Here is a 26752-nt window from a genome sequence, read left to right as displayed (position 1 = left end):
CAGGGGTCCCTGGGTGGGGAGGGCACATGGCCATTCCCTGACCTTCAGATAGGGGACTCCGGGCATGCAGGATTTGGGGTGGCTCTGAGCATGGGGACTGTAGCTCTGGCCTAGACTTGCTCCCTCCTGTTCCACTTGGCTGCCCTGAGTGTGAAGTCACAGCATGAGGCTATTCAGCTGGCTTCACATGCCCTGGGCTCTTCTGGTATCCTCCTCACCACTCACCTCTCCTCACCCTCCCTCCCCCACAACTTAACTGTTTCCTGATTCAGTCCCACATAGGCCTCTGGGGAGTCTCAGGCCCACCAGCTGACCCTGCCCTGAAACAGACTCACTCACTGCTGAGGGTACATCTGGGGCACCAGGTATGTGTGCTTGGGTGCTGCCTCCAGGTCTTCTGGACAGTTAAGGAGTTTGTGTAGAGGCAGTTGCCCCTCCCCCCAGCACAGATATGTACCACACACACACACATGCACGCAGCACAAACATGTACCAAACACATGCACATACACATACACATACACATTACATGTAGCACAAATGTGCACCTCAATAATGGACACACATGCTCACACACATGCACGAAGCAGTGTTGGACTGTGGCTGTTCTCAGCTGGTCTGTAGCTCCCAGGGGTGCCCATCCCTGCCCCCTATACCTGCTCAACTCACTCTGCCACAAGGGCTCTGGCCAGCAGGCAAGTTCTGCAAAGCTGGTCCCGCCACAATCCCCTCCCCTGTGCCACCAGGGTCAGTGTTCATAGCCCATCCTCAGGGCGGTTCCAGCCTTCTCTGCTGAACTTCCTCTCTCCTGCCTCTTCCTGCAGGGCGCCTTGCCTGGCCTGTCCAGGGCTCTTTCTGGAAGCACCTAATTAACATTTGAAAGAATTCACATTTGCTTTCAGAGCCGTAGGTGGTTCCTAGGGTCCGGTGTGTGTCTGGGGTGTTGTCCAGCATCATAGAGGGCCCTGGGAGGGGGTCCCCAGCAGGATATGATGGTATAGGGGACAGGGCCCATTCCAGTCTTGGACTCAGGCCTGAGCCCTTCAAGTGTCTGGTCTGTGCTGCTCTCTGAGCCCCACAGGACACATGCATGCTGCCTCCTCCATGTCTGTGTTCAGGTTTCTAGGCTCAGGGTCTCCACAGTGGTCCTCACCACATGACAACTCGGCCCCTTTGTTAGGGCCCCAGCCTCAGGCACTCACAGCCAACTCCCAGTGGAGCCATACATTGCCAGCCTAGGAATCGGGACACAGCTGCATCTGCAGGCCCCATGAGCTGCACTGTGTCTGGTGGCACTGAGGATTCTGTGCTGCCCTCAGGGTCTCCCAGAGCAGGGATCAGGGCCCCCTGACACCTGGCTCCTTGCCCTTGATGTCCAGTCGAGAGCCGCCACCATGTCTTGTGCTTGACCCCTTGGGATTGTCTTGAGCTCTGAACACTTCATTCTGCCCACTCAGCTGGGAACTTGCCCTTCTCAGAACTGCATCATCCCAGAGATCAGAGAGGCCCAACTTTCTTGGTTCATGGGCTACACTCAGCTGTCTCAGGGCTGACTTCTGGCTCTGCCTAGCACTCAGGGACTGAGGCAGGGTTTAGGGACCATATGGGGTGCTCTGGGGATCAAACCTGGTCAGCTACATGTAAGGCAAGCGCCCTTTCTACTGTCCTGTCTCTTGCCCCTGACAGCTGCTCCTGGTGGGGCCTCTCAGGAATGACTCTGCAAGCCAGTGCTCCATGAGTACATCAGTGCCACAAGGGCCTGGTTTCTGTCCCTCCACCTTCCAGCCCTTCTCTCCCCTTAATCAGAGGATTAAGAGGGTTTTAATCCTCTGGGCAGGGCCTGGCATCAGGCAGGCACCAGGGGGCGCTGTAGCCTAGGACACCCCCCTCTCCCCTCCCTGCTCCTCACTGTCCATGTCCCCTGCTCTGGGCCATGGTCCTCTGTTGGGGTGCGCTGACCCCGCTGCACCTCTGTGAAGCCACGCACCAGGGCACCAGGAGGATCCAGCCTGGGACGAAGGTCTTTGCTGTCCTGGTACTCCCCGCCTGTAGCAGCACCTATACTTCCCAGGGCCTTGTGTCAGGAAGCCACTTTGGGGTGACTGTGCCTCTGAGCAGAGCTGCCTAGGTCAGGCAATGAGAGCTGGGGGGGCACTGGGCACCCCTGGGGATATATGCTAGGGGTGGGGGTCTATGGCCGTGGAGTGTTGCCAGGTACAAGGCTGGCAGGTCCCAGCCCCCCACAGCCCCCTAGTCACTGTCAGAGCACCCTCTGCTGCCTCTGTGGACCCTGAGGTGGGGGCATCAGTCCTGTGAGCTGGGGTTCTGTAGGGTGTGCTGGCTGTGGTCTGCGGGTGGCTCTGGCTTACCCAGGGGAGAATTTTCTGTGACTTAAGGCCTGAGGCGCCGTGAGTCCGAGGAGACTCAGAGGGTGCCTGGACCCCCAGAACAGCACAGTCAGAAAGCACCAAGACTGTCTGGTGCACCACACATGGCTGTCAGGGCTGCACCACATGCTGGTGATGGAGTGTCAGGCCTGAGGCCCTGGAGAACACTTTCCTGCCTGGCCCATCTGCTGGGGCACCAGCGCCACCCCCTCCTTCCCTCTCTTCTCTGTCACTGGGCTCAGGGCCACCTCAATGAAGGATGGGCTGGGGCGCTGCTGAGCCCGTGGTATGGTGTGGGGTGTCTGCGCTGTCTCGACACAGAGCTGGTAGGACCTGTGTGGCCCTGACAGTGGCTGCTTCCAGGGTCTTTCTTGTCTCTGCACGTTCAGGAGAGGTCCTGGCAGAGACCCAGGCTTGGCCAGGGTGGACACAGCCTCCTGGTTGCCAGCGACATGTACTGCTTAGCCAGGATTCTGGGCACATGCGAACTGTCTGTCAGGATCCAGCGGATGTATGCTGTTGCCGCAGCTGCTGTGCTGGAGCCAGCACAGGTGACGGGACAGCTGTCTGCTGTGTGTTAACCCAGGAGCTGTCGTGGCCTCAGTGGTGGCTCCAGATCCAGAGTGGAGCCCGGCGTCCATCCTTGGCCTCCATCCTGTAGGTCATGACTGGCTGGGCCCACAGGGGCCCCTCTATTGTCTGGGGACTTGAGATAACAGAAGAGATACATCTCAGGGCATAGCTGCTGCCTCTGCCCAGATACCGTCTGTGCTGGGGGAGAGACTCCCCAACACTCAGGGAAGGGACCTTGGTCAGTGTGTCCTATCAGTCAGGTGCTGTGATCCCTGAGTATAGACAGACCATGAGCTGTCCCTGATGCGAGGGGTGTCCTGTGCAGAGAATAGGCTGAGGGTGCCCCCTCCCCCGGACCCCTGGGGGCTTCAGCTTCTCTTGGAAGAGGCATGTAAAGGGCCTCCTGCCAGGTCCCAAAGCTCCTGGGGCTTTCATCCACTGAGGGACAGGAGCTGCTGACTCCCGGGCAGGTGAGTTCGTGAGGTTCAGGGGCCACATCAAGGGTCTAGATAACAGGCACATCCTCACATTGGCAGGAGGAGGAGACTGGAGAGTGAATGTTTTGAGGTCCCAGGAAAAGCCACCTGAGGCCTGTGTGTCCCCTCACGGGACAGCTTTTCTCATTGGCAGCTAGGCATCTTAACCCTTAGCACCTGCAGACTGAGGTTTTGGGCATGTGTGTACAGGGGTGGCATTTACCACCACCAGCAGAGAGGACCTCAATGAATGGGCCTGGCTGGTGGCCGGTATGCTCAGAGGTGGGAGCCAAGGCATGCGGGATGTGGTGCAACCATCTGGGGGTCTCGATGCAGGGTCTGTGAATTGTGCCCCTCGCCCCACCCCATGTGTGAATAGGAGCATCTACTTCCATATGAGGGCCCTATGGACATAGCACTAGCCAACTGACAGGCAAATGCAGCCTATGTACTCATTGCTAGCCCGCCACTAAGGCCTCCTCCACGCAGATCTTAAGGGTTCTGATGGCAACACAGTGGCGCACGTGTGGATGGCATCTCAGATGTGGCCCCTTGGAGTGGGTGAGTGGGGTGCGAATGGGGTGTGGTCTAAGAGGAACAGGCCTGTCCTGAGCTGTGCAGACAGCTGCCCAAGGCATAATCAGACTGATTGAGATGCAAATATGCCAGGGCTGCAGCTGCGCCTGGCACCAGCAGTGCCCAGGTGCAGGCAGCCAGTGCCAGCAGGGTGCCGGTGACCTCCCCCGAGGACACAGAACAGTTGGCGGTTGAGTCCTGTGGTGGCAGCTGAGTGTGGGGGGAAGGCTGTGGGGTGGGCCTTGACCTGGCAGATCAGACTAGTCCATCTATGGACCAGCACCCTTGGATGGACATAGGTATAGGGACTCTGTAGGGACCTGCACAGCAGGCCTGGGTGTGTGTAGAGATGCCACTTATGCCCCCTTAGCCCTGCCCAAAACACCTTCTTCCATGGCCCTACCAGGTGCCAGCCTGGTGCCATTCTCTCATAGTCTGTGCCCTGGGGGCTACTGAGTCCTAGCGTGAGGCCCCCTGCTGTGCCGTGAGGCCAGTTGGGCCACACTGCAGGGTGGGGGGGTCCCGGAGGAAAGACTGACTGTGACCCACTCCCACCCCCAGAACTCGAGTTATGGGGAGAGGAGAAAAGCGAAGCTGGTTCCTGGGGTTCCCCCCCCACACACTCACACTGAGACCAGTGGCTGGGTGAAGTTCCTTTATTTCTCCTTAGCTGCAGCTCTGCCAGACTGTGGCTCTGGCTGCGGCCAGTCCCGGGACTGGAAGAAGCCTTTGAGGTCCAGGAGGCTGAGCGGCGGGAAGTAGGTGCCGATCCTCTTACGGATCCACCACTTGGCTTCGGCCGCGTGCACACCCCCCGGCCGGCTGAACTTGTACTTGAAGTGCTCTCCTCGGACCCACCTGGGTAGGAGTTGTCAGTCAAGTGTGGCTGAGATCAGCCCCGGGGGAGGGGGAGTGGGCATGGCTGTACCTGGGTGGGGCCCGGCCCTGGAACGGGTTGTGAGCCAGCAGGGAGGTGGCTTCGGGGTCGTTGACCAGGAGCTTGCCTGCCAGGTGCAACATCCACTCATTCTGCTCGTAGGTCTGGGGAGGATGGTGCTGGGGGAGCCTGGGCAGGCGCCGTGCACCCCCTTCCATGCTCCCCACCCCCAGCTCTCTGCTCTTCCCACTGGCCACTTGGGAACTGCCTATAAGCTGTGGGGGCCCCTCCTTGAGCTGTTGCCCTACTCGCCTCTGACTTTGTCACCTGTCAGGCCCAGGCCCACTGGTCACGCCAACACAGTGAGTACAGGCCACCCTGCATTCTTGGTGCCCACTCTGGGGGGCTGGCTGCTGCCGCTATGCCAGTGTTCCCCCTACCCCCATAGCTGTCCTGAGAACATTGTCTGTCCATGTTGCTCCAGGGACAGGGAATGGTCTGGGAGACCATTCCAGCCTCCACTGCATGGACACTCGGGCCCAGCTGTACTGGGACTCTGGGGACACCCTCAGCCCTCGGCCAGCCAGGGTGCCTCGGCCAGCCAGACCCACTCATCTTGGTGGGTGAAGCCCTCCCCTAGGGGGCATAGGAACAGGGTCACATGCCTACCTGGAAGGCGGCAAACCACATGAGCCAGTCCAGACGGTGGTGGTAGGGCGAGGCAAGGCAGGGTCGGCGCCACAGGCTGCCCGGTTTGCAGGGGAACTCGTATTCTTCCCACAGGGCATCGGGCGCGCTGGCATTGATGCTGGCCGTGCCCTGCAGGACCACCTCCGTGCGCTCCTTGGTGATGCTGTGGGGGGACACAGTGGGCTACATGCTTCCCAGCTGGGGCCCTGGAGCCTGGGGAGGGAGACCCTGTGCCCTACCTCCCAAAGGCCCCGTAGGTGTTGACGATTCTGAGCGTGTTGAAGGAACTGTTCATGACCTGCTTGGAGCTCAGCAAGTTGATGATGACAGGGACGCTGAGCCCAGCCACCAGGAGCCCCAGGGCAAAGTTGACCACGCGCCGTACCACACAGCCTGCTCCGAGGGAAGACGGTGAGTTCGGCCTGTCTGGAAGGAGACTCACCCCTTCTATCAGAGGGGTGGGCTTCTTCCAAGTCTGGAACAGCCCAGAGGCCTGGGCTGCCGAGAGTGCTGGCAACCAGCTGGAACATGCAGGGACAGAGTGACCGTGTGGGCTGTCCTATGTATCCTGGGGCCACGGTCCACCCTGGGGGCACTCACTGTATCTAGGCGGGGGCCGGTCACCCCGGGTCTCCTCTTGCATCTTCCGGACTTGGTCCTTGAGGCCGCCAGGCCCTGAGGGGAACAGGAAGCCCAGTGCAGCATCATCAAAGCAGGCAATGCTGGGCACCATGGTCAGCCAATTCAGGAAGCTCAGGTTGCCACTGAGGATAAGGATCACCTGCAAGGGCGTAGATTAAGCGCAGTCACGAGATGACTCTGGGGGGGGGGGTGAGACTGGCACAGCTGGTGGGGATGGCCGCCTCTCAGGTTCTCACAAAACCCTGGAGCTCCTAAACCCCCAGTCCAGCCCAGAAGCGACAGGCCCTGATCCATCCCGAAACCCATGGGGAGGGGGTTGGAGGGCAATGTCAAGGGGCAACAAGTATTGGGTTGAACCCCACTGCTGGCAGCTGTTCCAGCCCCTATATTGCCACAGCACCCCGAAAAGCCTAGACGGCTGCCTCTGCCTCCCAGAACTACCAGGACTGGAGACCACCCAGCCCTCAGGCCTCACTGGGCAGCACCCTTGCCCGACACTAGCCAAATGTGGGCCTTCCCATTGCCCCAAATGAGGACCCACTGTGACCCCAGAACCCCCTATCTGGAGGGGAAACCACACAAAATTCTGAGTGAAGGAGCCATGGGCAGAGTAGTTAGGAGTCCTGGGTCCGAGCCCCTGGGCACCAGCTGGTGTGCCCCCCACCCAGACCAAAACCCCTCCACCCGAGCAGTTCCTCCTGAGGGCCAAGAGCGGTGAGGAGTGAGGCTGTAGAAGCCACATCCACTCTGTGTCTAGGCACAGAGAAGGGGCAGGCAAGGGCTATGGGCTCTGAGCAGTGTCAGATCTGCACCTGAGCCCTGTTTTGGTCAAGGATGACCAGATGACCAGTACACAGGGGCCTGCCTACCTGTTCTCCAAACCATCTCTACCCCAGCCAGGTGGGACCTGGGCCCACATCCTCAGCTGTCCTGCCTCTTGACTTTGTGGGGTGCCCAGGGTTTTCCAGTCCTGGGTGTGCTCAGCCGCTTGAGGCCCTCATCCCATGGGACACAGCCTAAATCCACACATTAACGGCCCAAGAGAGGCAATGCCATTTGCTGAAGCTCAACATCCAGCAAACCGCCCTTTCCTGGGGAAGCAGAGGCTGAAAGGCAGCTGCGGGACCAGGCCCCTTGCTGGGCCCTAGTGTGGGAGAAGCAGCAGGGGGTACCACTGTCCAGGGTGCTGACACTGTCACCAGGCAGGTTCCATGAGCCTCACTCCAGTGGTGCCTGATGGGGACTGGTCAGCAGGGTCATGGGCAGTTACACAGGCTCACCTGAAAGAGAGTCTGCAAGGCCCCGTGCAGGGCACACATCCGCCGCCCCAGGATGAGGAAGAAGGGTACCACGAGCTCCAGAAAGTGGTTGCTGAGCGCCTCCAAGCGGTGGAACCACCATGGCAAGTGGTGCAGGAAGTAGGCCATGGGGTTGGGCACCGGCTGTGTCTGCAGGGCCATAGGAAGCACAGGTGATAAGGCGTTGCTCCCCGGGATGCGGGGGAAGGGAGGGCTGAGCCTCTCCCCTGACTGTTTGGAACCAGCCCCAGGTCCCTACAGCAGCCTCTGTGGGGACAGGGCATTCGACCTCAAGGGTGACCCACTGTGACATGTGCCTTGTCAATGGCAGACGTTCAGTGCCAGGAGCCTCTGCCTGGCCCCAGAGGGGATGCCCCATGCCCACAGCCCCGAGCCCCCACCGAGCAGGCACAGGGATTGGAATGAGGAGAGGGGCCAGCTCTGGCGTTTCCTGACATACTGCAGACCTCTCTCTGATCTGTCCTACTCCTCTGGCTCTGGCCTACCCCCGCCAGGCTTGCTGGCTGGACATCTGCTGCACCCTGGTGACCCTGAGGGACTCTCTCAAAGCCAGTGTTCTGCCAGGTGCTCAGTCATGGCCCAGGGGTCACTGCTGCCCAAACAATGTCTCAGAAAAGGTGATCCCACGGTCACCTCCCTGGGCAGGGACACTGTTGCCTGGGCTGGAACATCAGCCTGGCAAATTTGAGGCCCTGGCCACGATTGCTACACTGTGCTCCCAGGAACTGCCAGGAGGAGCCCACGGCAATGATGAAAGATCACCTGGCCGCCAGGACCCTATGTCCTGACTCCTGGTGTGGAGGTGCCATCACCCCAGGGTTCATGCTCCCCATGCACATCTGTGCTGTAAGGTCCTCTGCAGCTTGGACGCCACAAGAGCTTCCTGTACTCCAGCAGCTCTTCTGTCAGGATCCCTGAAACTTGGCATGGGGAGGGGTGATGGGCTGCTCACTGCTGCTCTCCCAGTGCTGGCCAGAGGGCCCTGGGGGAGGGCTTCAGGAGGGAAGTGGCTGCTAAGGCCGTTCAGGCAGAGCTGGGAAAGACACCTGTACTTCCCTGGGGTCCTCATCAGCACTGGACCCCCCTTTCAGAAAAATGCACCTTAGAGGGACCATGTCCTTACTGCACCAAAAGCCACCAACTGGGAAAGTGGGTTTGGGTCAGCACAGTGAGAGAAAAGCTTGCTCCCTGCCCCAAAAGTCACCCCACAGAGGAGGGTGGCCCTGGCATGGCCCCATCCTGGTAGCTGTGTCTCAGTCCCAGGAGGAGACCCCAGAGCTGAGCCCAAGACTTCTCAACCCCAGGCCGTGCCTGGGCAGGACCCCAGCTCAGAGGTGGAGGACCCTGCTCCCCGCAGACGAGTGCTGAGCTGGCCAGGTTCCTGCCCTAACTGGGCGCAGGGACCTCCACTGGGGGCTAGGGCCATAACACTGACCCTCGCCCATGGCGCGCTCTGCTCCGGGGGGGAACGCCTCTCTACGAGCCTGACAGCTGGCTCCAGACCTTGGAGCCCCTCCCCACAGGACTCCATAAGTCCCCACATGCAGGACCTGCACTGAGCGTTCTGGAAACCTTCTGCAGTCATTCTAGGAGCTGGGACTCTGGTACAGTCTGAAGTGCCTTGGATGGAACTGTGAGCTCTTGGAGCTTAGCAGCACAGGACTGAGCCCCAGTGAACTAAGAGAGGAGTGTTGGCCAGGGTCCTGGCTGAGGCCTCGAAGACTAGTGGTTCTGAGCGCGGATACACCGTCTATGTATAGGGGAACAGCGTCCTCAGGACCCATGACCTCACTGCACAAGTGCATACAGAACACAGACACCCCCCACTCCCTAAACTAGGCCCATAGCCAAGGCAGACGGTCCCCAGGTTGGAGGCATGAGCACTGCGGGTGCCAGGGCAGCGTGTGGATGCTCACCTCGTAGTGGAAGTCCATACAGGTCAGATTCCACCAGCACTTGTCCCCACGAAGCTTGATCAGGCCCTGCAAGATAAGGGGCCAAGGCTGAGACTGGCCAGGCCCTAGAAAGGTGCTCGTGTGGGGAAGGGTCACAGCAGACCCTTGGAGAGCACATACTGTTGCCTCACTGCGCCAGACCCCAGGGGAAGCTGAAGGATTGTGCTCACGCATGGGAGGCCCATGGACTCAGAAGCTGGAGTGGGGGGCTGGGGTACCTGTGGACTCAGAGTGCTCCCCTGCTTCAAAGGTTGCGGATGGCAGAGCTGCAGGGAGGACCAGACTGTGTCTATCCCAGCACAAGGACAGCAAGGGGCAAGCAGCTCCAGGTCTGAGCTGGCACCTGGGGGTGGTAGCCTGGCTGAGGACCGCAGAGGCAGGTCTGCACAGCTGGGCCCAGGATCGCTGCTGCATCCCTCCCCCCACCCCGCCCCCCAGAAAGACGATGACTGATCTTGGAGATGACGTTTAGTTCCCATCTCTGGGTGGGGATGGGCTGGAAGTGCAGAGGCAGACTTGATGTCTGGTCAGTCCTGCCGCCCCCACTCCCAGCGGAGCTGTCCCCGAAGCCCCTCACATGTAGCATGGGCGTGGGGGCCCCAAGAAGCGGGACGCACGTGTGACAGTCCTAGGCTGTGCTCTGTGCCTCTGCTGCCTCCCCGCACTTGGGAGCCCGCAGGAGGCGCGGTGAGAAAAACAAGGCAATTAAAGTGTCACTCTGCACAGCACGCGGGGTCCCAAGCGAGCGGGGGTGGGGGCGGGGGTGCCGGCTCTGCTCTCCGCCTCCTCCGCAGGAACAAAGCCCCTTTCAGGGGGACCCCCGCACACAAAACACGCGGCTCCTTCTAGAGGGGCACCCTGTCCATGTGGCAGAGCTGCTGGGGGCTAGAGGTCCTCTGGACCAACGTGCCTCCAGCCTTGCCCTGGCCAGCGTCTCCATCGTCCAGCGCCATCCTGGCGCTGTGGAGCCTGGTCAAGTGGTTTCTTGCCACATGTGTGCCTCCCCACCTCCTCGCAGGGCGGATGACAGCAGGCATTTCAGCTCCCAGTTGATTTTATTTTTTTTTTTTACTTTTTTTTTTTTTTTTTTTTTGGTTTTTGGGTCACACCTGGCGATGCACAGGGGTTACTCCTGGCTCTTCACTCAGGAATTACTCCTGGCGGTGCTCAGGGGACCATATGGGATGCTGGGATTAGAACCCGGGTCGGCCGCGTGCAAGGCAAACGCCCTACCCGCTGTGCTATCGCTCCAGCCCCTCCCAGTTGATTTTAAAATGTTGGGCCACAGCCACTGATGAGGGGTCCTCCAGGATGGACAGCGTGCAAGGCCGTCCAACTGCAGCTTCAGCCCCAGGTAGATGAGGGCTGACAGCCCCGTGGGCAGGTGAGCGCCACCCTCGCACACTGTTGTCGGGGAGGGCCTCACAGCCTCGGTGCAGGGCTCTAGCAGCCTCACGTGCCTTGTGGCCCAAAGCAGGTGTGCCTATGCGTCACGTGGGCCCTCACGTGCGGCACGAGGCTCGCTGTGTCTGAGGGGAAGTATCGCGTGCCTTGCACCCCTGTGCACTGCTGTCGTCTGTTTGTGACGACAAACTCTTTTGTTCTGCTGCCTCGGAACTGGGGTTCGGGGGCAGGGGGCTCAGGCAGCCATGTTACTGGGGCAGCAATCAGCTTGGCCTGAGTTACGTGGATGCTCACATGCTGCATGTTCAGTGGGCGAGTGCAGCAGTCACGTGCCCTAAAGCATCCCATGCTGCACCGTGTGGGCAGGGCTGAAGCGACCTCACGTGTCTGAGGCTTGCTGTGTGCTGGGAAGTGCTTTCGCACCAGGTGCTCATCTGTGCCAGGTGAAGCATCTTCGTTCTGCTACTGCCCCCCTACATTGACCTGGGGTGCTGGGCAGGCTCTCAAGAGCAGACGTGGTTACTGGGGCCTGCCGGCGCCAGACCCTGTGACGCACATGGGGTCACCGCAGAAGGCAGCGCAATCTGTCTCCAGAACCACGGTGAGAAATAAGGGTGCAAGGCGGGTCCCTTGGCTGTGGGGGCTCCACCCTGGGCTCAGAAGGAACTCTGGGATCCCCTTCCTGTGCCCCTCCCACAGCCCTGGGGTACATCACTCTGGCTGAGTTGTTGTCCTGTGTGTACGTGGGAAGCTCCCCCAGAGCTCTTGGAAGCCACGTGAGACTGGCCCCGATTTTCAGGGTATCTGTACCCTTGTGTCCGAGGCGGGAGCCCCACGGGGGCAAGGAGACCAGACCACATACTTCAGGGATGCCACCCCGCCCCGTCCCCAGTTTGGGGAGGGGGCTGTACGAGGCAGTTCAAGGATTCCACCAACTGGGGAGTATGGGGCACACGGGGGACCCCAGTGAAGCGATGCACTTACCGCCCCTAGCATGATTCTGAAGATGAGCCATCGGTATCCCCACACGACCACCCATGGTGTGGGTGTCCATCGCGGCAGCCGGGAGAGTGTCCAGAGCGGGCACAGGAACACGCCCAGGAAGCCCGTCTCTAGGAGCTGGGCCTCCCACCCTGAAACAACAGGGGACACACCTGAGCCTCAGTCCTAACCATCCCTGTTGTCCTGCTGGGGGCCATCCACCTGCCGCGAGCTGCCCAGTGTCTGCACCCATGGTCCCAGGGCACACTAGGGGATTTTGGGGATCAGGGACACTGCCATCCTGCAGGGCTCAGGCAACCTGGCAGAATACAGGGGACATAGACAGAACCCACAGGGGGTGACGTTCAGGCTTGGCACAGGGAATCCCAAGGCAGGTGTGCAGGCAGGCTGGGCTGAAGTGCCCATGCATCCTGCTGCTGTCCCACAGGCTCCATGTGACAAATTTCAAAACTATGGTTTCCTCATCAGAAGGTTGTGAGCAGAGCAATTTGGGCTGGAGGCTATGCCCCTCTGCCCTTGGCTACAGGCGGACACAGCTGAGGGTGTGGATGTTGAACGTAATCTTCCTGTGGGTGGATGTTTCCATAACTATTTCCCTTCTCAAGCACTATTTGCTCTGACACCCCAGGGTCACATGTTTCTGGCAGACTGTCCAGAGTGTGGCACAGCAGGGTGGCTAGAATGAGGGGCTACAGCTCCAGGTGGGGACCCACGCCAGAGCAACATGGGCTGCCACAGGCTCAGGAGGTAGAGACCAGAGCAGTGCTGAGGCTCCCTCCTTCCCCTCAGAAACAGGCTCCAGTTCTGTGGTTTCCTGGACCCATGGCAAGAGGCAATTCTGATCCCCACAAGCTATCTGATGAGGTGCTAGCCGTGTGTTGGAGCTTCATCTCCAGGGAATCCTGCTTTCTGGGGCCAAAGCCAGAGGAAACCACCACACAGGTGTGGCTGCAGCATTCACCCAAATGCTCCAAAAACGAGACAGGTCATGGGGGTGGGGGAACTGGCAGTGTGCCAGGTGCAGGGTGGATCTGCTCTCCAGCGGGGCCTGCCTCCTCTAATTGTCACCCTGTTCGCACAGACGTGATGAGCAGAGTTTTAATATGCTATCTGAGTGACACCGATCAAAGTGACACAGAAATGGCAGGACCCAGAGACCTGTCTGAGTGCTGTGACAGCTCAGGAGGCAATGACAAGGATATGCAGGACGGACGTGCATGAACAGAGGGGCACCTGGCCCTTCTGGAACATTCGGCACCCTGCTGTGAGTGTGGGAGAGTGGAGGCATGTGTGTGTGTGTGTGTGGGGGGTGTTCCTGTGCATCCTGGGGCTTGACTGGCCATCAGCCCTGGAGCCTCTACGGGGCCCCAAATGGGGATTTTCTTTGCTGGGACCAGTAAGGTCTCAGCAGCTGTGCTGCTAGCACAGGGCACTCTTGTTCCCTGCCATGAGGCCACAGGGCTGTGGCTGGGATTCACATCCCCAGTGCGCCTGTAGGGGTATAGTGCTGGCAATGCCGGCAAAGATGGTGGACCTCCTATTGGGGGGGAAGTGGATCACTGTACCTCTGGGGTGTGCAAACGTCTGCTGTTCATGTGGCCTGACACCAGCTGTAGGGCGAGATATGCGCCCAGAAGTTGGGATGGAGGTGCCGCCCGTTCCTCCAGCTGAGACTCAAGGGACTTCTGGTCCTGGACCCCTGCATGGCAGATGTGGGGCAGGGCATGGTGTGCAGGTGGTTGGTGGGCGGTGTGCCACGTGGTCCGGTCTTTCCCACAGAAAGAGTTTATCACCAGTCTCCTAGATAGGTCGCTGAATGCAGCAGGGAGGGACCACAGTGAGAGGCCGGAGCCATCCAGCTGAGTCCTGACGGAATACTGGATCGTACTGTTGGCTGGAGCACAGGGCTGACCACCACTGGGCTGCAGGTGGCTCACGGCCATGGCCCCTGCCTCACAGGATTTGGGCAGGGGGTGCTCTACATGCTGGGCTTGTGTGGTCCACATGGCCCTGAGCACACAGTGGGCACTCCTCACTCACTGTGAAGTGCACTGAGTTACAGTTGAGAGCCCCAGGCCAATACCAGTCTGGGTCTTTCCACGAGCTTGCTGTGTCAGTGGCCACCGTGGTCTACAGGCCTGGCCCTGTGTCCCCACAGTGCATATGGTGAACAGGAAGAAGCAAAAACTGAAATGCTGGGCCTGGATCAATAGTACAGTGGGTAGGGCGTTTGCCTTGCACGCGGCCGACCGGGGTTCAATCCCCAGCATCCCATATGGTCCCCTGAGCACTTCCAGGAATAATTCCTGAGTGCAGAGCCAGGAGTAACCCCTGTGCATTGCCGGGTGTGACCCAAAAAGCCAAAAAAAAAAAAGGAAAAAAAACCCTGAAATGCTGTAAGCGATAGGCTGACTGCCTGGCTGCAGCCGTGGGTGAGTGCTGAGTAAGGCTCTGGGCTGATGGGTTCATGCTGAGAAAGTGCACGGATGGAGAAAAGCATGGCTTGGGGGGTGCGTGGCACACACACCTGCCCACAGAAGCAGCCTAGAACCTTCTCTCAGCATGAGGTCCTATGAGACAGGGAAGGAGGGAGGGCCCCTCTTCTCAGGCTGAACCAGCAGGATCCTGGAGCACTGCACTTCAGAGCACCTCCCCTCCCCGGCACCTGCCCTCACACCGGGCTTCCTGACCAGCACAGATGGAACATGTCCCTGGTGCTCATGCTGTCTATGGGGCAGCAGGGCTGGATGACCACAGGGTCAGGGCTCCCCGTGGCTGCAGAGGGTACAGTTGGGTGACACTGACCTGAGAAGACGATGTTCAGAATCCGGCCTGGTGTCTCTGCTGAGACCAGGAAGTTGTTTGCCTCCAGAAATAGCTCCTCTGAAGGAGCCATGGAGAGCGACAAGAGCAAGTAAGCCCACAAGTCAGAGCACATCATGCTGGCATGGGGCCCTCAGGTCACTACGGGGATGAGGTGGGCAGGCCCAGCTTCCCTGTGCTGCCACTCAGAACTGCCCACTAGAAATGGCTCCCAGAGTGTGGGGCCTGCGGGGCAGTGCCTTCATGGCTGCAGGCCTGCCCCTCTGCCCTTTCCTGGGCACAGCATGCCTACAGGATGCTGCCGGGTATCTGTCCACAATGCCAGAGCCTCAGGGACATTGGCACAGGAGCACTGCCACCTGGGTGTGGACACTGTGCAGGCTGCCATGGCGCTCTCTGGGCCCTATGCCAATGTCCCCCAACCCAAGAAGGCACTGCAGGGCCTAGTGGCCTGGGGGCTGACACCATCAATAAATTGGGGTGCTCACACTGAATTCGACTATGCCAGGTCTGGCTAACTCCTGTGACCCCACAGCTTCCGGAGAGAGGGCCACCTGGATCTGTGAGGCTCAGTGATGCCATGGCTGAGGAGGTAGGAAGCATCTCTCCAGAGCTGGATGAGGCCACCAAACTCTGTGCCCTCCTTTTCAGTCCTGTGGCCTCGAGGCTCCCACACATTGTGGCTGAAGCCCACAGGGTGACAGGAAAGCACACTGGGCTCTTCACATGTATGACATGCGTGTGTATCATGTACCGTGTCACACAGACACAATGTGTGACATTGCATCACACATCACACATGCACTGCTCCATGTGCCTCCGGGTAGCAAAAACCCAGTGGGGAGCAGTCAGCAGCCTGCACACTTGTCCTGATGGGCCAGGTGGGAGCCCCGTGCACGTATGCGCACCAGCACTGCTTCCCTCCCTGACACTGCTGTCCCAGGATGGTGCCTTGCTGTGGTACAGCGTTCCCCGTGGCACTGGCACTGCGTTCTCCGGGTGAGCCAGCAGCCCACCCTGGCGCTGCACAGGACAGGACCTCTTGTGTCCTGTGCCCAGTAAGCACGTTGGGAGAATCATGGAAAACATAGTACCAGGGGCAGGCAGCCAGGTCAGCCCTCCCTGGCCACCCAAACCTCACCGCAATCTGGGGCAGTGCTGACCATGCCAGGAGGACTATGCCGGTTCTCCAAGTTCAATGGTCTTGTGGGTCCAGCAAGAAAGAGCACAGGCATCTCCCAAGGATACTGCTAGAGTGGACAGGGCCCTTGGAAGGTCCACACTGAGCAGGCTGGGGGAGGGGACAAGGTGACTTGATGCTCGGAGGCCTTTAAGTCCAGGAACCGTGTCCATGTAACCCACATCTTCAGGGAGACATTGGTGACTCTGTGCAGGAGCAGCAGCCACCACATGTCCTGGTGGGCAGCCCTGAACAGAGGCCAGGAGGCAGTATAGGGCCCGTGCCAAGGAAAGAACACTCCCAGGTAGGGGACCATAGAGGAAGGCACTGCCTGCAGGTGTGAGGGCCAAGCGACACTATGGTCCTGTAGCCTCCACCTGCCGTGTTTCCTGCAGGCAAGCAGCTCCGCATCTAGTGCACACAGCTCTTCAGGGCCGTGTGGAGACGCTACTGGTGTCCACTAGCAACGGAGACCCAAGACAGACTGAAGGGGCTGGCAGGATGAGGAGGACAGGGGAGGGAACTGCATTGCTGTCTGGCTAGCCTGTGCCTGAAGGGACACTGTTAACGGGTGAGGGGCCAGGACCACAGACCAACTCTGCTTCACAGGGTTGGGGTATGGCCGAGGAGCTGGTGCTCCCTCCCCATCCTTTACGCACAGCCTCGGCCTGACATGGAATCCTCCTCCTTGCTCTGCCCCGCCAGTCCTCCCCTACACCCAACAACCCTATTTCTCCCTCTCTGGGGCCACCAGGTCTCCCACAAAACCCTGCCCCACGTGCTGTGCCCCTTGGATAGGGACCCTGGTCCTCACAAAACCAACATAACTCCTGCTTGGGGGCCGGGGGAGCTTGGGCTTTTGGGGCCATACCTGGCCGGGCTCAGGGCCTCCTCTGGGGTCTGCATTCAGCGATCACTCCTGGCTAGGGCTCAGGGGACCCAATAGGGTGCTGATTCAGTATCTGTAAGGCAAGCGCCCCTGGCTGTCCTACCACTCCAGCCCCAAAACTGACACAACTCCGGTTTCTGCAAAGCAGCCTGCCAGGGTCCCTGCTGGGCGCAGGCTCCTGCTCCTGCAGGATCCCTGCCCTGATGTGTGTCCCTGGGCTCATCACCTGAGTTCAGTGTGACCTGATGCTCATCTCACATCTAAGGGGACCCAGGGTGGGCCTGGCACAGAGAACTCCTGTGTGTCCTGACCGGGAGGTCACTTTCCACTAGTCGCTCCATTCATTCTATGGACATGGGGGCACAAAGGCATCCGGTGAGGCTCCACGGGTGCGCAGAGGTACGTGGGCGGAATGGGCCAGGGTGATACATACCCACAGGAGGGCACCCGTGTGTTCCTGCAAGATGTGCACTTACCGAAGGCATACCTGGAAGGGAGCAGAGAAGAGCGTTAGCTTGCTGGAACAAGCATGCAGACAGAATTGTGCCTGTAATCACAATGGTACACAGATGCCAGGGATGCCAAGCCATCACTTACCCTCCCTTTACAGGAAGACACTGCAATCTCCCACAACCGCCCGTCACCTGTCAGACACTCACTGCTCCCCACAGCTGCCCGTCACCCATCAGATGCTCACTGCTTCCTACAACCACCCATCATGCGTTAAGACGCTGCATCTCCCAACACCTGCCCACTGTCATCTGTCAGACATCTGTGGCCTCCCACACCTGCTGAAGTCGTTTGTTACTTGTCATCAGCCCGATCCAGTGGCTTGGGGTGAAGGCGGGACCCTCACCCTGTGTGCATCTTTGGGGATGTGGCAGACACCCAGAGGCCCTGGGGAGAACATGCCGCTGCCTCACTGGGGCTCTTCTCTGGGGCGTGAGGAGGGTTACTGACTGAGACTCCTCATGCGCACCCGGAGAGGCAGAGCCCCAACTGGGAATCAGACCTCAGGTGCTGCCGCACTGGGTCTGAGTAAAAGGAAGAGGCACCAAAGCCGGGGGCAGGGGCAGGGGCACTGGCGGCCTAGCTGGGCCCACACCGGCACCCGGGCCTGGTCCTTATGTACACGGAGTGGCAATGCCACCTGATGGGGCTCCAATGGCCACAGTCTATGCTCATAGGCCAGGGCAGTATCTGCTTTGGCCCTAACCAGCAGTGACACGTCCCTTCCAAGAAGGACCCTACAGGCCAAAATTGCTCTTTACTGCAGAGAAGGGGAGTGGGACACAGGGCTCTGGGTCCAGGTGTGCCCTCCAATCACATGGTGAGTCCTAAGACCTGCAACCGGCCCTGTACTCTCAGTGGTGGAGCCAGACCACCTCAAAAAAGGAAGTCAGGGGCCTCACAGATGGCGTGTCCACAGCACTGGCAGATATCAGGTGCACAGGTGCCATGTGGGCACAGGTGCCATGTGGGTACCTGCCCACTTTGGCAGGGGTCCTGGAAGTACTTTCATACTGTTACCGGTTATATCTTATGATCTTTGAATGGCCTCAGAGATTTAAGGAGGTCACACCAGCAGTGCTCAGAGGTCATATGAAGGAGCCCATGAGACACAGCAAAGGTGTGAGCAGACTCCATGATCCAGACCACTATGGCTTCAGGCCCCATTCCAGGCCCAGATTCTTTGGACAAAACAAAGGGTCAGTACCGGATAGGAGTCAGAATGCCTGGCCTTTACATCCCTGGGCATGACCATGCGTGGGGGATCCAGCTGGGCTCCATGGTCAGGAATTGTCTCCCCCAGAACATGGACGCAGCATGTGGCAACAGTCACAGGGTCTCCTCCTAAGGTCCATACTGCATGCCCCCTTACTATGGAAGCCCCTGCCCTTCTAGGACCCGCTCTACTTCCTTAGCAAGAGGCTGTTCTCTTTTCCTGGAACATGGCCCCTAAAAAGGAGTGGGGTTCCTCCTTTGCCCTCAGGCACACCACAGAACGACGCAGTCTCTGCCATGCTGCTTCCCACTTTCCTAGCCCTTATCCAGGCCCTGGGCTGCTCCCGTGGACACTGATTCCACACCATCGTCTCCTCCTCCTGCCCAGAAGAGGCCATGGGGGAGCAGCAGCCTGCAGGAAAGAACTGGGACCCTCCCTGACCCTCAGCCACAGCACACAGCACAACGGCTTAGTCAGGGCAGGCGCAAGCAGCCCATGAGAGGACAGTCCCAAGACTCCCGAGCTACAGGCAGGTGCCTTCCTGGACTCACCAGATCTGTCCCACGTTGACCAGGGATGTGTAGAGCACCCAGAGGGTTGCCATGAGCACCATGTTGGCGCAGCCAGTCAGCAGGACGAAGGCGGAGATCCCCAGGCCCAGCAGCGCCAGGGCGTCCAGGTTGGAGTTCATGTGGGACGGGTCAAGCAGCCAGAGCAGGGTGGGTGCAGTGCTCACGGCCTCCCAGCCGACTCGGGCATGGAAGTGCTGCCGCAGCTGCCGCAGGTAGAGGTGACAGGGCAGCAGTCCCTGCTCGCCGATCAGCTGCTTGTTCTGACACAGAGCCACCAGGAAGGCCACACCTGTAGGGAGGGAGGATGGGGCATGAGCACAACACTGCGGGAACTGCAGAGAGAGTGCGGTGATGGTCAGAGCTGGGGCTGCAGTGAAAGTACAGTAATCACGGTGTCTGCCTGCCAACTGGGCACAAAAGAGAACCAGAACCTATTATGAAAGCTGGGGCACCTGGAGAAGGCCCAATGTGTAGGTGCACCTGCTCATGCACAGTCCTGCAAGACACGTGTAAGCATTATGTGCATGCACAACCCTCCTGGGCATGTATGCTAGCACAGGTGTACACACAGCCCTACTGGATATGTACGCCAACATAGGTGCACACACAGCTGTGCCATGTGAACACCATGCATGCAGAGCCCTATAGGATACATGTGCACTCTGCCCACACATTCTCATAAGCATGCCCAGATATGTATGGCTGTGTGCAGCCCATGCAGATACCCCCAACCAGGCTCACCCATGTATGTACACCTGTGTACACATGCCCATTTGCATATGTCTGCACACCACGCCTGTGTATATATACCCATGTACATCTATATTTCCATACAATTACCCACATATTCATACTCATATATGTACATTTGTGTCTCTGCCATGGCTGCTTTTATCTTGCCCCCTACAGATAAGCCAGCCAGGTTTTGATGCAGATAAGGTCTGCGGGGAGCCCCCTCCTCCACACTCTACTGCACCCTCACAAGTCCAGGCAGATAGCCCAGAGTCAGTTCATGGTGCTCACTCACACACAGAGCAGGGGAGGCACATACTGTGCCTGGCATGAGTGAACCCAGGCTCCTCTGACACTGGCCCCTCGGAGGGTCAATGCTGCTCCTTGGGCTGAGCATCCAGGACATGTGCCAGCATGGAGCCAAGAAGGAGCAGCTGCTGAGTCAGGATGGGGCAGGGTATGAGACACTCGTGTGGGATGCACAGATGTAAGGAAGACACAAGACCATAATGTCGGCTGTGCTCCATCCGAAGCAACACCTGGTGCTTCAGCAGCAAAGAGAACTGCATGTGGGATGCGCTGAGAAGCGGTGGGTCCCACAGATGCTGCAGTGTTAACAGTGGACAGCATGTGGCCCCGGCGGGCAGCAATAACAGGGACACAGTACTGTGTCTGTAGAGCCCATGCGTAGTCCTCTTGTTTGAAGGGGGCCAGGGAAGAGCCAGCATGAGTATGTCTGCTCTTCACCATGCAAGATGCAGAGCCAATGCAGCCTCACACAGAATATATGCCAGTCAACAGCCACTCACTGAGGACTGGGGACACAGGTCATCCCGACTCAGAGCTCCTAGGAAGCTGCCAATTCTCAGAGGGTCAGAAGCAGCCCAAGCAGAACAGATGAGAGTGACATGTGAGCTTCAAAGCAGACACAGATAAACATGGTAAGTGATTTCTGACTAGTGTGCAGGGACAATGGAGAAAGATGGTCTTTCTACAAACTGCGCTTGTGAACTATAGCCAACTGTCAAATGATGATGACCGACACCTCATATCAGACAGAAATGTTCACGGCCAAGGACCCCAGACACCCAAATCTGGATGGCTCCAGATTTTGTACCACCCACAGAAAAATCCCAGCAAACCCAGTGATTCTGTTCTCCTCATGGGCCCCACAGATATCATCATAAACTTATCCATGGAAAGCATAATTGATAAGTGTAGTTTATCAGATGAAACCTTTTCTCTGCAGAAGACACTTGTAAGAGAATGAAAGGACAAACCACTGATTGGGATAAAATATTTCCAAGTCACATGTGGTGAAGGACTTGCATCTAGATATATAAAAATCCTTTGTTGATACGCAACAGTAAGGGCTGGAGCTGGCTTCATGGAAGCCTACCCTTGCATGCATGCAGCCCTGGGTTTACCCCCCAGCACCAGGAGAAAAAACAAAACTCCATCATGAGAAAACAAACACCCGCCTTTTAACCAGGCACTGAATCCTAATGGACACAGATCACACATTGCACGGGCAGCAGACACAGGTGGAAACAAGAGCACAAAGCCACTCTGTGCCTCTGTTCCTGGGGAGATGTCTCTCAAACCCCAATGTGCCACACACACCTGTCACAACAGTCCCAACCCCAACAGCTGACACCAGCGCAGCCGCTGAGGGGCCAGCGCAGAGGCTTATGCTCGGGTTTGCAATGCAGCCGGTCAGCGTCTAGGATGAAGTTGGGCAATGGCTTATAAAGTCGACCAAGATTTCCCAGACGATCACCAATGCTTGGTATTGGCCCAAATGGCTGAGAGCTCATGCAAAATCTGTTGCAGATGTGCACAGGAGCACTCAGATGCTACAAACTGGAAACAACATAGAGGGCCCCCCAGTGGGAACACACACGTGCAGAAACGAGTGCTTCAACACTGACAGAAACACACACCTGGTCCCACAACCATGAGGACAGACTGCAGCCGAGTGTGCTAGGGAAAAGATCCACCTCAAGGTGCTGTTTCCCCAACAGTCAGAGCTTAAGGACAAGACTCAAGGGCAAACTTTGGCGAGATGGGGGGAGTGGCTGCTACGTCTGGGGATGTCTGGAGGGGAGCAGCGCTCTGGGCTGGTGCACGCCAATCCTGTGAACCTGAGAGCTGCACATCACCATGGATTGTGAACAGTGCAGACTCAAACCACCTCAGTGGGACCCACATGGGCATCAGGGGACGCAGACAAGGACAGATGGGTCCAAGTCCATCGTCTGCTGTGGGAGGGAGGCTGCTGGGAATCCTGGGGAGATGGCAAGCAGACACTGTGAGGGTAGGTGAAGGGATAGGCATGCTAACACTGGAGGTGCTTGCCCACTCCTATGCTAGACTGTGAGAAAGACACTGTGGGGTCAAGAGCTCTGCCAAAGAGGCTCACAGAGCCCGAGACTGGGTGAGAGTCAAGGTGCCAACTCAGAGCACCCCTTGGGGTGAGAGCTTGCAGACATGCGCCCAGCCAATTTGCCAGGTGCTAAGGGCAGCCATCACCAGGCCATTTCCTAACCCCACTCTAGGGAGGTTCAGAGGGTGGTACCCCAGCACCACAGTCAAGTGAGCTGAGAAGACAATTGAAAGCATGTGAGCACATGACACTAAGAGCAAAGCAGCCCTCTCTTGAGAACAGGTGGGGCTGTTCCAAGGACACAGAACTCCACTGAGACAGGGGACCAGACACAGAACCTCACTGGGACAGGGATCAGGACAGAGTCCCACTGGGACAGGGGACCAAACACAGGAACTCACTGGGACAGGGACCAGGACAGTGTCCCACTGGGACAGAGGACCAGACAAAGGACCCACTGGGACAGGACACAGCACCCATGTGGGAACAGCAGCTCCACACAGCAGGTACACCTGAAGATGTGATGACTCCCTCCTTCCTGGTTCCCAGGGCTGTCCCTCTCCATGGAGTGGCTGTCCACAGTGACCAGCATCAGGGACTGATAGATGTGAGGAGGACCGAGACAGAGGAGGCCCCTGGCAGACACCTGGGGCCCGGTGATACTGGCCAGGGTGACCATGAGAAGCCACGGGATGAAGGTCCCCCTGACCTAGTGATGAGAGGCCCTGTCGCTCTGGGAACCCTCCCTAGTCCCAGCTCATGCCATCAGGAGAGACCCAAAAGACAGTCAACCTCAATGCTAGAGTAGATGGGAGAGTAAGAACCCAGGGTGTGGGCAGGAACACAAAGGTTCCCAGGTCTGGGGCTGGCAAGAGGGAGTCCACATGCCTTTGGCTCAGCCCTGCTGTCTCCAGCAACCCCACAGTCTCACTGGCTGCATGTGTACAGTGCAGGTGATGTGAGGGGCATGTGTGTAGGGGTGTCCAAGGCTGGGTAGATGCAGTATCTGTTCATGTATCTATAGTGTGGGTCTGTGGTATGGGTAGGTGGTGTTTGTACTCACGTGGTCTCCTTACAGCCACTCCTGGAACCCCCAGTCCGGGGTTCCCTGACTGTCCCATGAACCCCATCCTTGCAGGCTCCTTCTGCAAGGATTTCATAAGTGACGCTGAGTGGCTGCATACCACAGTTCCCTGTCCAATGCCACAGGGGAGAGCTGAGGTTCATCTCACAATGATGAGTTTCCAAAAGTTTCCAAAAGCATGGGTGCGGCAGGAAGCAGAGGAGGAAGAGGGAAGCAGGCTGAGCTTGGGTTGCAGAGGAAATGTCACTCTTCAGTTCCCACTTGTTTTACGGAAATGGCAGAGAAACAGAAATTTCAAAATACTGCAGGTTCTCAAAGTGAACGCTCAGCCAGGCTGCTCCTCCCTGGGGGTGGAACCCCAAGAGCCAAGTAAGAGAGGACACCCGAGCTGACTAAAATATGCGCCATCAGGAGCCAAAAATGGTTCTTCAGAAACTAAATAAAGGGGCTGGAGCGATAGTACAGCTGGTAGGTTTGCCTTGCATGTGGTCAACCCGGTCCAATTGCCAGCACTGTATATGGTCCCTGGTGCCCCGCCAGGAGTATCCCTGAGCACAAAACCAGGAGTAAGCCCTCAGCACCACAAGTGTGGCCCCCAAACAAACTAAAACAATCAACAGAAAGTCTTGCTTCCTCTCTTTCATGTGGCTCTGCAATCCAGGAAAAACATACACGCAGGGATGCCCTCCCCTGTGTCTGCACAACTCACTACCTGAGGAGACATGTGTTATGTGGGTGTTGGTACTTCAGAGAGGTGTAGGTGTGTGCATGTGTGTGTAGGTGTACACATGTGCATGCATACTGGAGAGATGTGGGTGTGTGCTATGAAGTGTTTGTGACGCTGCAGAGGCTTGTATGTGTTTGCACTGTGGAGTGTGTGTGCGTGCACATACAAGTGCATTATGGAGAGGTGTGTGTGCTGTGAAATGTGTGTGTACGCACTGTGGAGAGGTGTTTGTGTGTATGCTGAGGAGAAATGTATGTGTGGGTGCTACGGAGAGGTTTATGTGCATGTGTGCTGAGGAGAAGCGTGTGTGTGCATACTGCAGAGAGGTAGGATGCTGTGGAGAAGTGGGGGTGCTGTGGAGAGGTGGGAGATGCTGTGGAGAGGTGGGGGTGCTGTGGAGAGGTGGGAGATGCTGTGGAGAGGTGGGGGTGCTGTGGAGAGGTGGGGGTGCTGTGGAGAGGTGGGAGATGCTGTGGAGAGGTGGGGGTGCTGTGGAGAGGTGGGAGATGCTGTGGAGAGGTGGGGGTGCTGTGGAGAGGTGGGGGTGCTGTGGAGAGGTGGGAGATGCTGTGGAGAGGTGGGGGTGCTGTGGAGAGGTGGGGGTGCTGTGGAGAGGTGGGGGTGCTGTGGAGAGGTGGGGGTTTGCAGGGGTCTTCCCCAAGGGGGCTGCATGCTGCAAGCACCCCAGTAAGCCCGCCCCCTCCTGCAGCCCGCATTGCCCGCAGTCAGTCTCTGAAGGGCCGTGACGCCCTTCTGCGCTGGGAGTTTTATTGGTTACACCTGCCCATGCAGGCAACACATCTGCCTTGGCACCTGTTCCGGGCATCTGAGGGCGGAAGCCACGGGGGCACTGTCCGAGGTCCTGAGGGCCTGCTGTGGCCCTTCGCCGTGCCAGGGACAAGCCTGTGGCGCAGGTCCAGGGGTGCAGGTGGATGGGGCTGGGGGCTGCCACTGGAAGGCGGGGCGGGGCTGGGGGATCGCCGCCCGGCCGGGCTGGGGGTGCCAGGGGAAGGGTGGTCGGGGCTGGAAGGCGGGGCGGGGCTGGGGGCAGCAGAAGGCCGGCTGAGGCTGGAGCTCCAGAGGGGCGGTGGTCAGCGACACCCCAGGACACACAAGGGTCTGGTGCTCACCCAGGACCGCAACTCCGGGGCTACACCCCTGCCCGGTTCGTGCGCCGAGGGCGCCAGCAGGGCGGGGCCAGCAGCTCGCGGGGGGCCGCCGGGGACCCTCCTCAGGCCGAGGGGCTGGGGCGCTCGGGCGGGCGGGCCGGGCGGGCGAGGGGCAGGCGTGTCCCCGCGGCGCCCGCCGGCTCCGAGAGGCCACGCGGACAGCGACGACCGTGGGACGCCCAGAACGTTCGAGAAGACCCGGTCCGCCCGCAGCCCGCGGCCCGCCCGCCCCCGACTCACTGTAGACGAACGCCAGAGCCCGCAGGAGCACGACTCTCGTTAGCCAGAAGGTGCCCTCGCGGAGGCGGCCGCGGCAGCCCGCGACCTCGCGCCCGGGGTCAGGGCCGGCGTCCGGAGCCGCGTCCCTGTCGCCCGCCCTTCGCCTCCTCACGGGCTCCTCGCGCGCCGCCATTGCCGAGCCGCTAGCGCGCAGGCGCCGGAGCCCCGCCCACGCCGCAAACCACTCCCACACGGGAGAAGCCACGCCCATAAAGAAAACTCCGCCCACGCGGCGGGGAGGGGGCAGCAAAGCGCATGGGGCTGGGCCTGCAGCAAGGTTCACCCATTCCTTTATTCCATCAACCCTATGGCAGAGAACCATGAGCGGCAGCCTGGGAGGGAAGGTGCACCAGATCTGTCTGGGAAGGGCTGGAGTGTGGCCAGGGTCCTGGCAAGAGGCCCTGCATTTCTGCAGCCTTGGGTGACATTCCCCCAGGCCACCTTTCTCAGCTCTCCCGCACCCCACAAGGTGAGTATGGTTAGTAAACCGGGGCGCCTGGAGGCAAGCTCTGCGGTAGCTGTGGGTTTTTCCTTTCCTTTCCTTTTTTTTTTTTTTTTTTTTTTTGTGGTTTTGTTTTTGGACCACACATGGTGATGCTCAGGGGTTACTCCTGGCTTTATACTCAGGAATTACTCCTGGTTGTGCCCAGGCGACTGTTTGGGGTCCCAGGGATCGAACAGGGTTTGGCAGAGTGTAAGGCAAAGGCCCTACTTCTGTATTATCACTCTTGCTCCAAAAGGTTTATTTATTTATTGGGGTACTCTGCATATCAAAGACCCAGGGGTGTGTGTACACTGCAAGTCCTTCTTGGCTAGTTTCCACATCTTGTTCTGTGTGGGCTGAGACATAAGCCAGGAATGCTTGTGTTGTTGACTGATGCTCCTTGGGAATTTGGACGCAGCTTCACCCTGATGTATGAGTGCTGTGGAGTCAGAAGCTGGTACTTGACAGACACCCCGCAGCCCCCCAAACTGTGGGCTTCCTATAGTGACTCTTTGCAGCTCCCTCTGTGAAACCCTCACAGCCACAGGCCACACACATCCCCCTTGCTGGCGAGCCCGTGGGTCAGAGGAACGTGCCGTGCTCACCTCCACAAGAACCAGCGCCTCCCACCACCCTCACTGACACACACACACATCTCCTCCCCACTGTCGGGGTGCCAGCAGTGGTCTGGGAAGGGCAGGGGGCTCCCAGCACCCGGGCCCAAACCTGGCCCAGCTTCCCTGGGTCTCCTGCCGGATGCAGGAGCTGCTCTGGAATGGAAGCTGAGGAGGGACAGTTCT

The 26752-nt window shown here is 58.8% G+C and overlaps 1 protein-coding gene across 1 annotated transcript; it reads right to left on the bottom strand.

Moving 5' to 3' along the window:
• Positions 1–4653: 4653 nt before the first annotated feature.
• On the bottom strand, positions 4654–25646 carry LMF1 (lipase maturation factor 1). Its single transcript, XM_004604436.2, has 11 exons — positions 25430–25646; positions 19071–19380; positions 17270–17280; positions 11884–12032; positions 9457–9522; positions 7502–7669; positions 6180–6360; positions 5819–5972; positions 5559–5742; positions 4941–5053; positions 4654–4870 (listed from the first exon to the last, which is right to left on the bottom strand). The coding sequence occupies exons 1-11, from the start codon at positions 25599–25601 to the stop codon at positions 4669–4671; spliced, it is 1710 nt and encodes a 569-aa protein (XP_004604493.2). The 5' UTR covers positions 25602–25646; the 3' UTR covers positions 4654–4668.
• Positions 25647–26752: the final 1106 nt, after the last annotated feature.

Source organism: Sorex araneus, chromosome 4 (assembly GCF_027595985.1).
Source record: "Sorex araneus isolate mSorAra2 chromosome 4, mSorAra2.pri, whole genome shotgun sequence".
NCBI lineage: Eukaryota > Metazoa > Chordata > Mammalia > Eulipotyphla > Soricidae > Sorex > Sorex araneus.
This window is presented reverse-complemented; position numbering and strand designations above follow the sequence as displayed.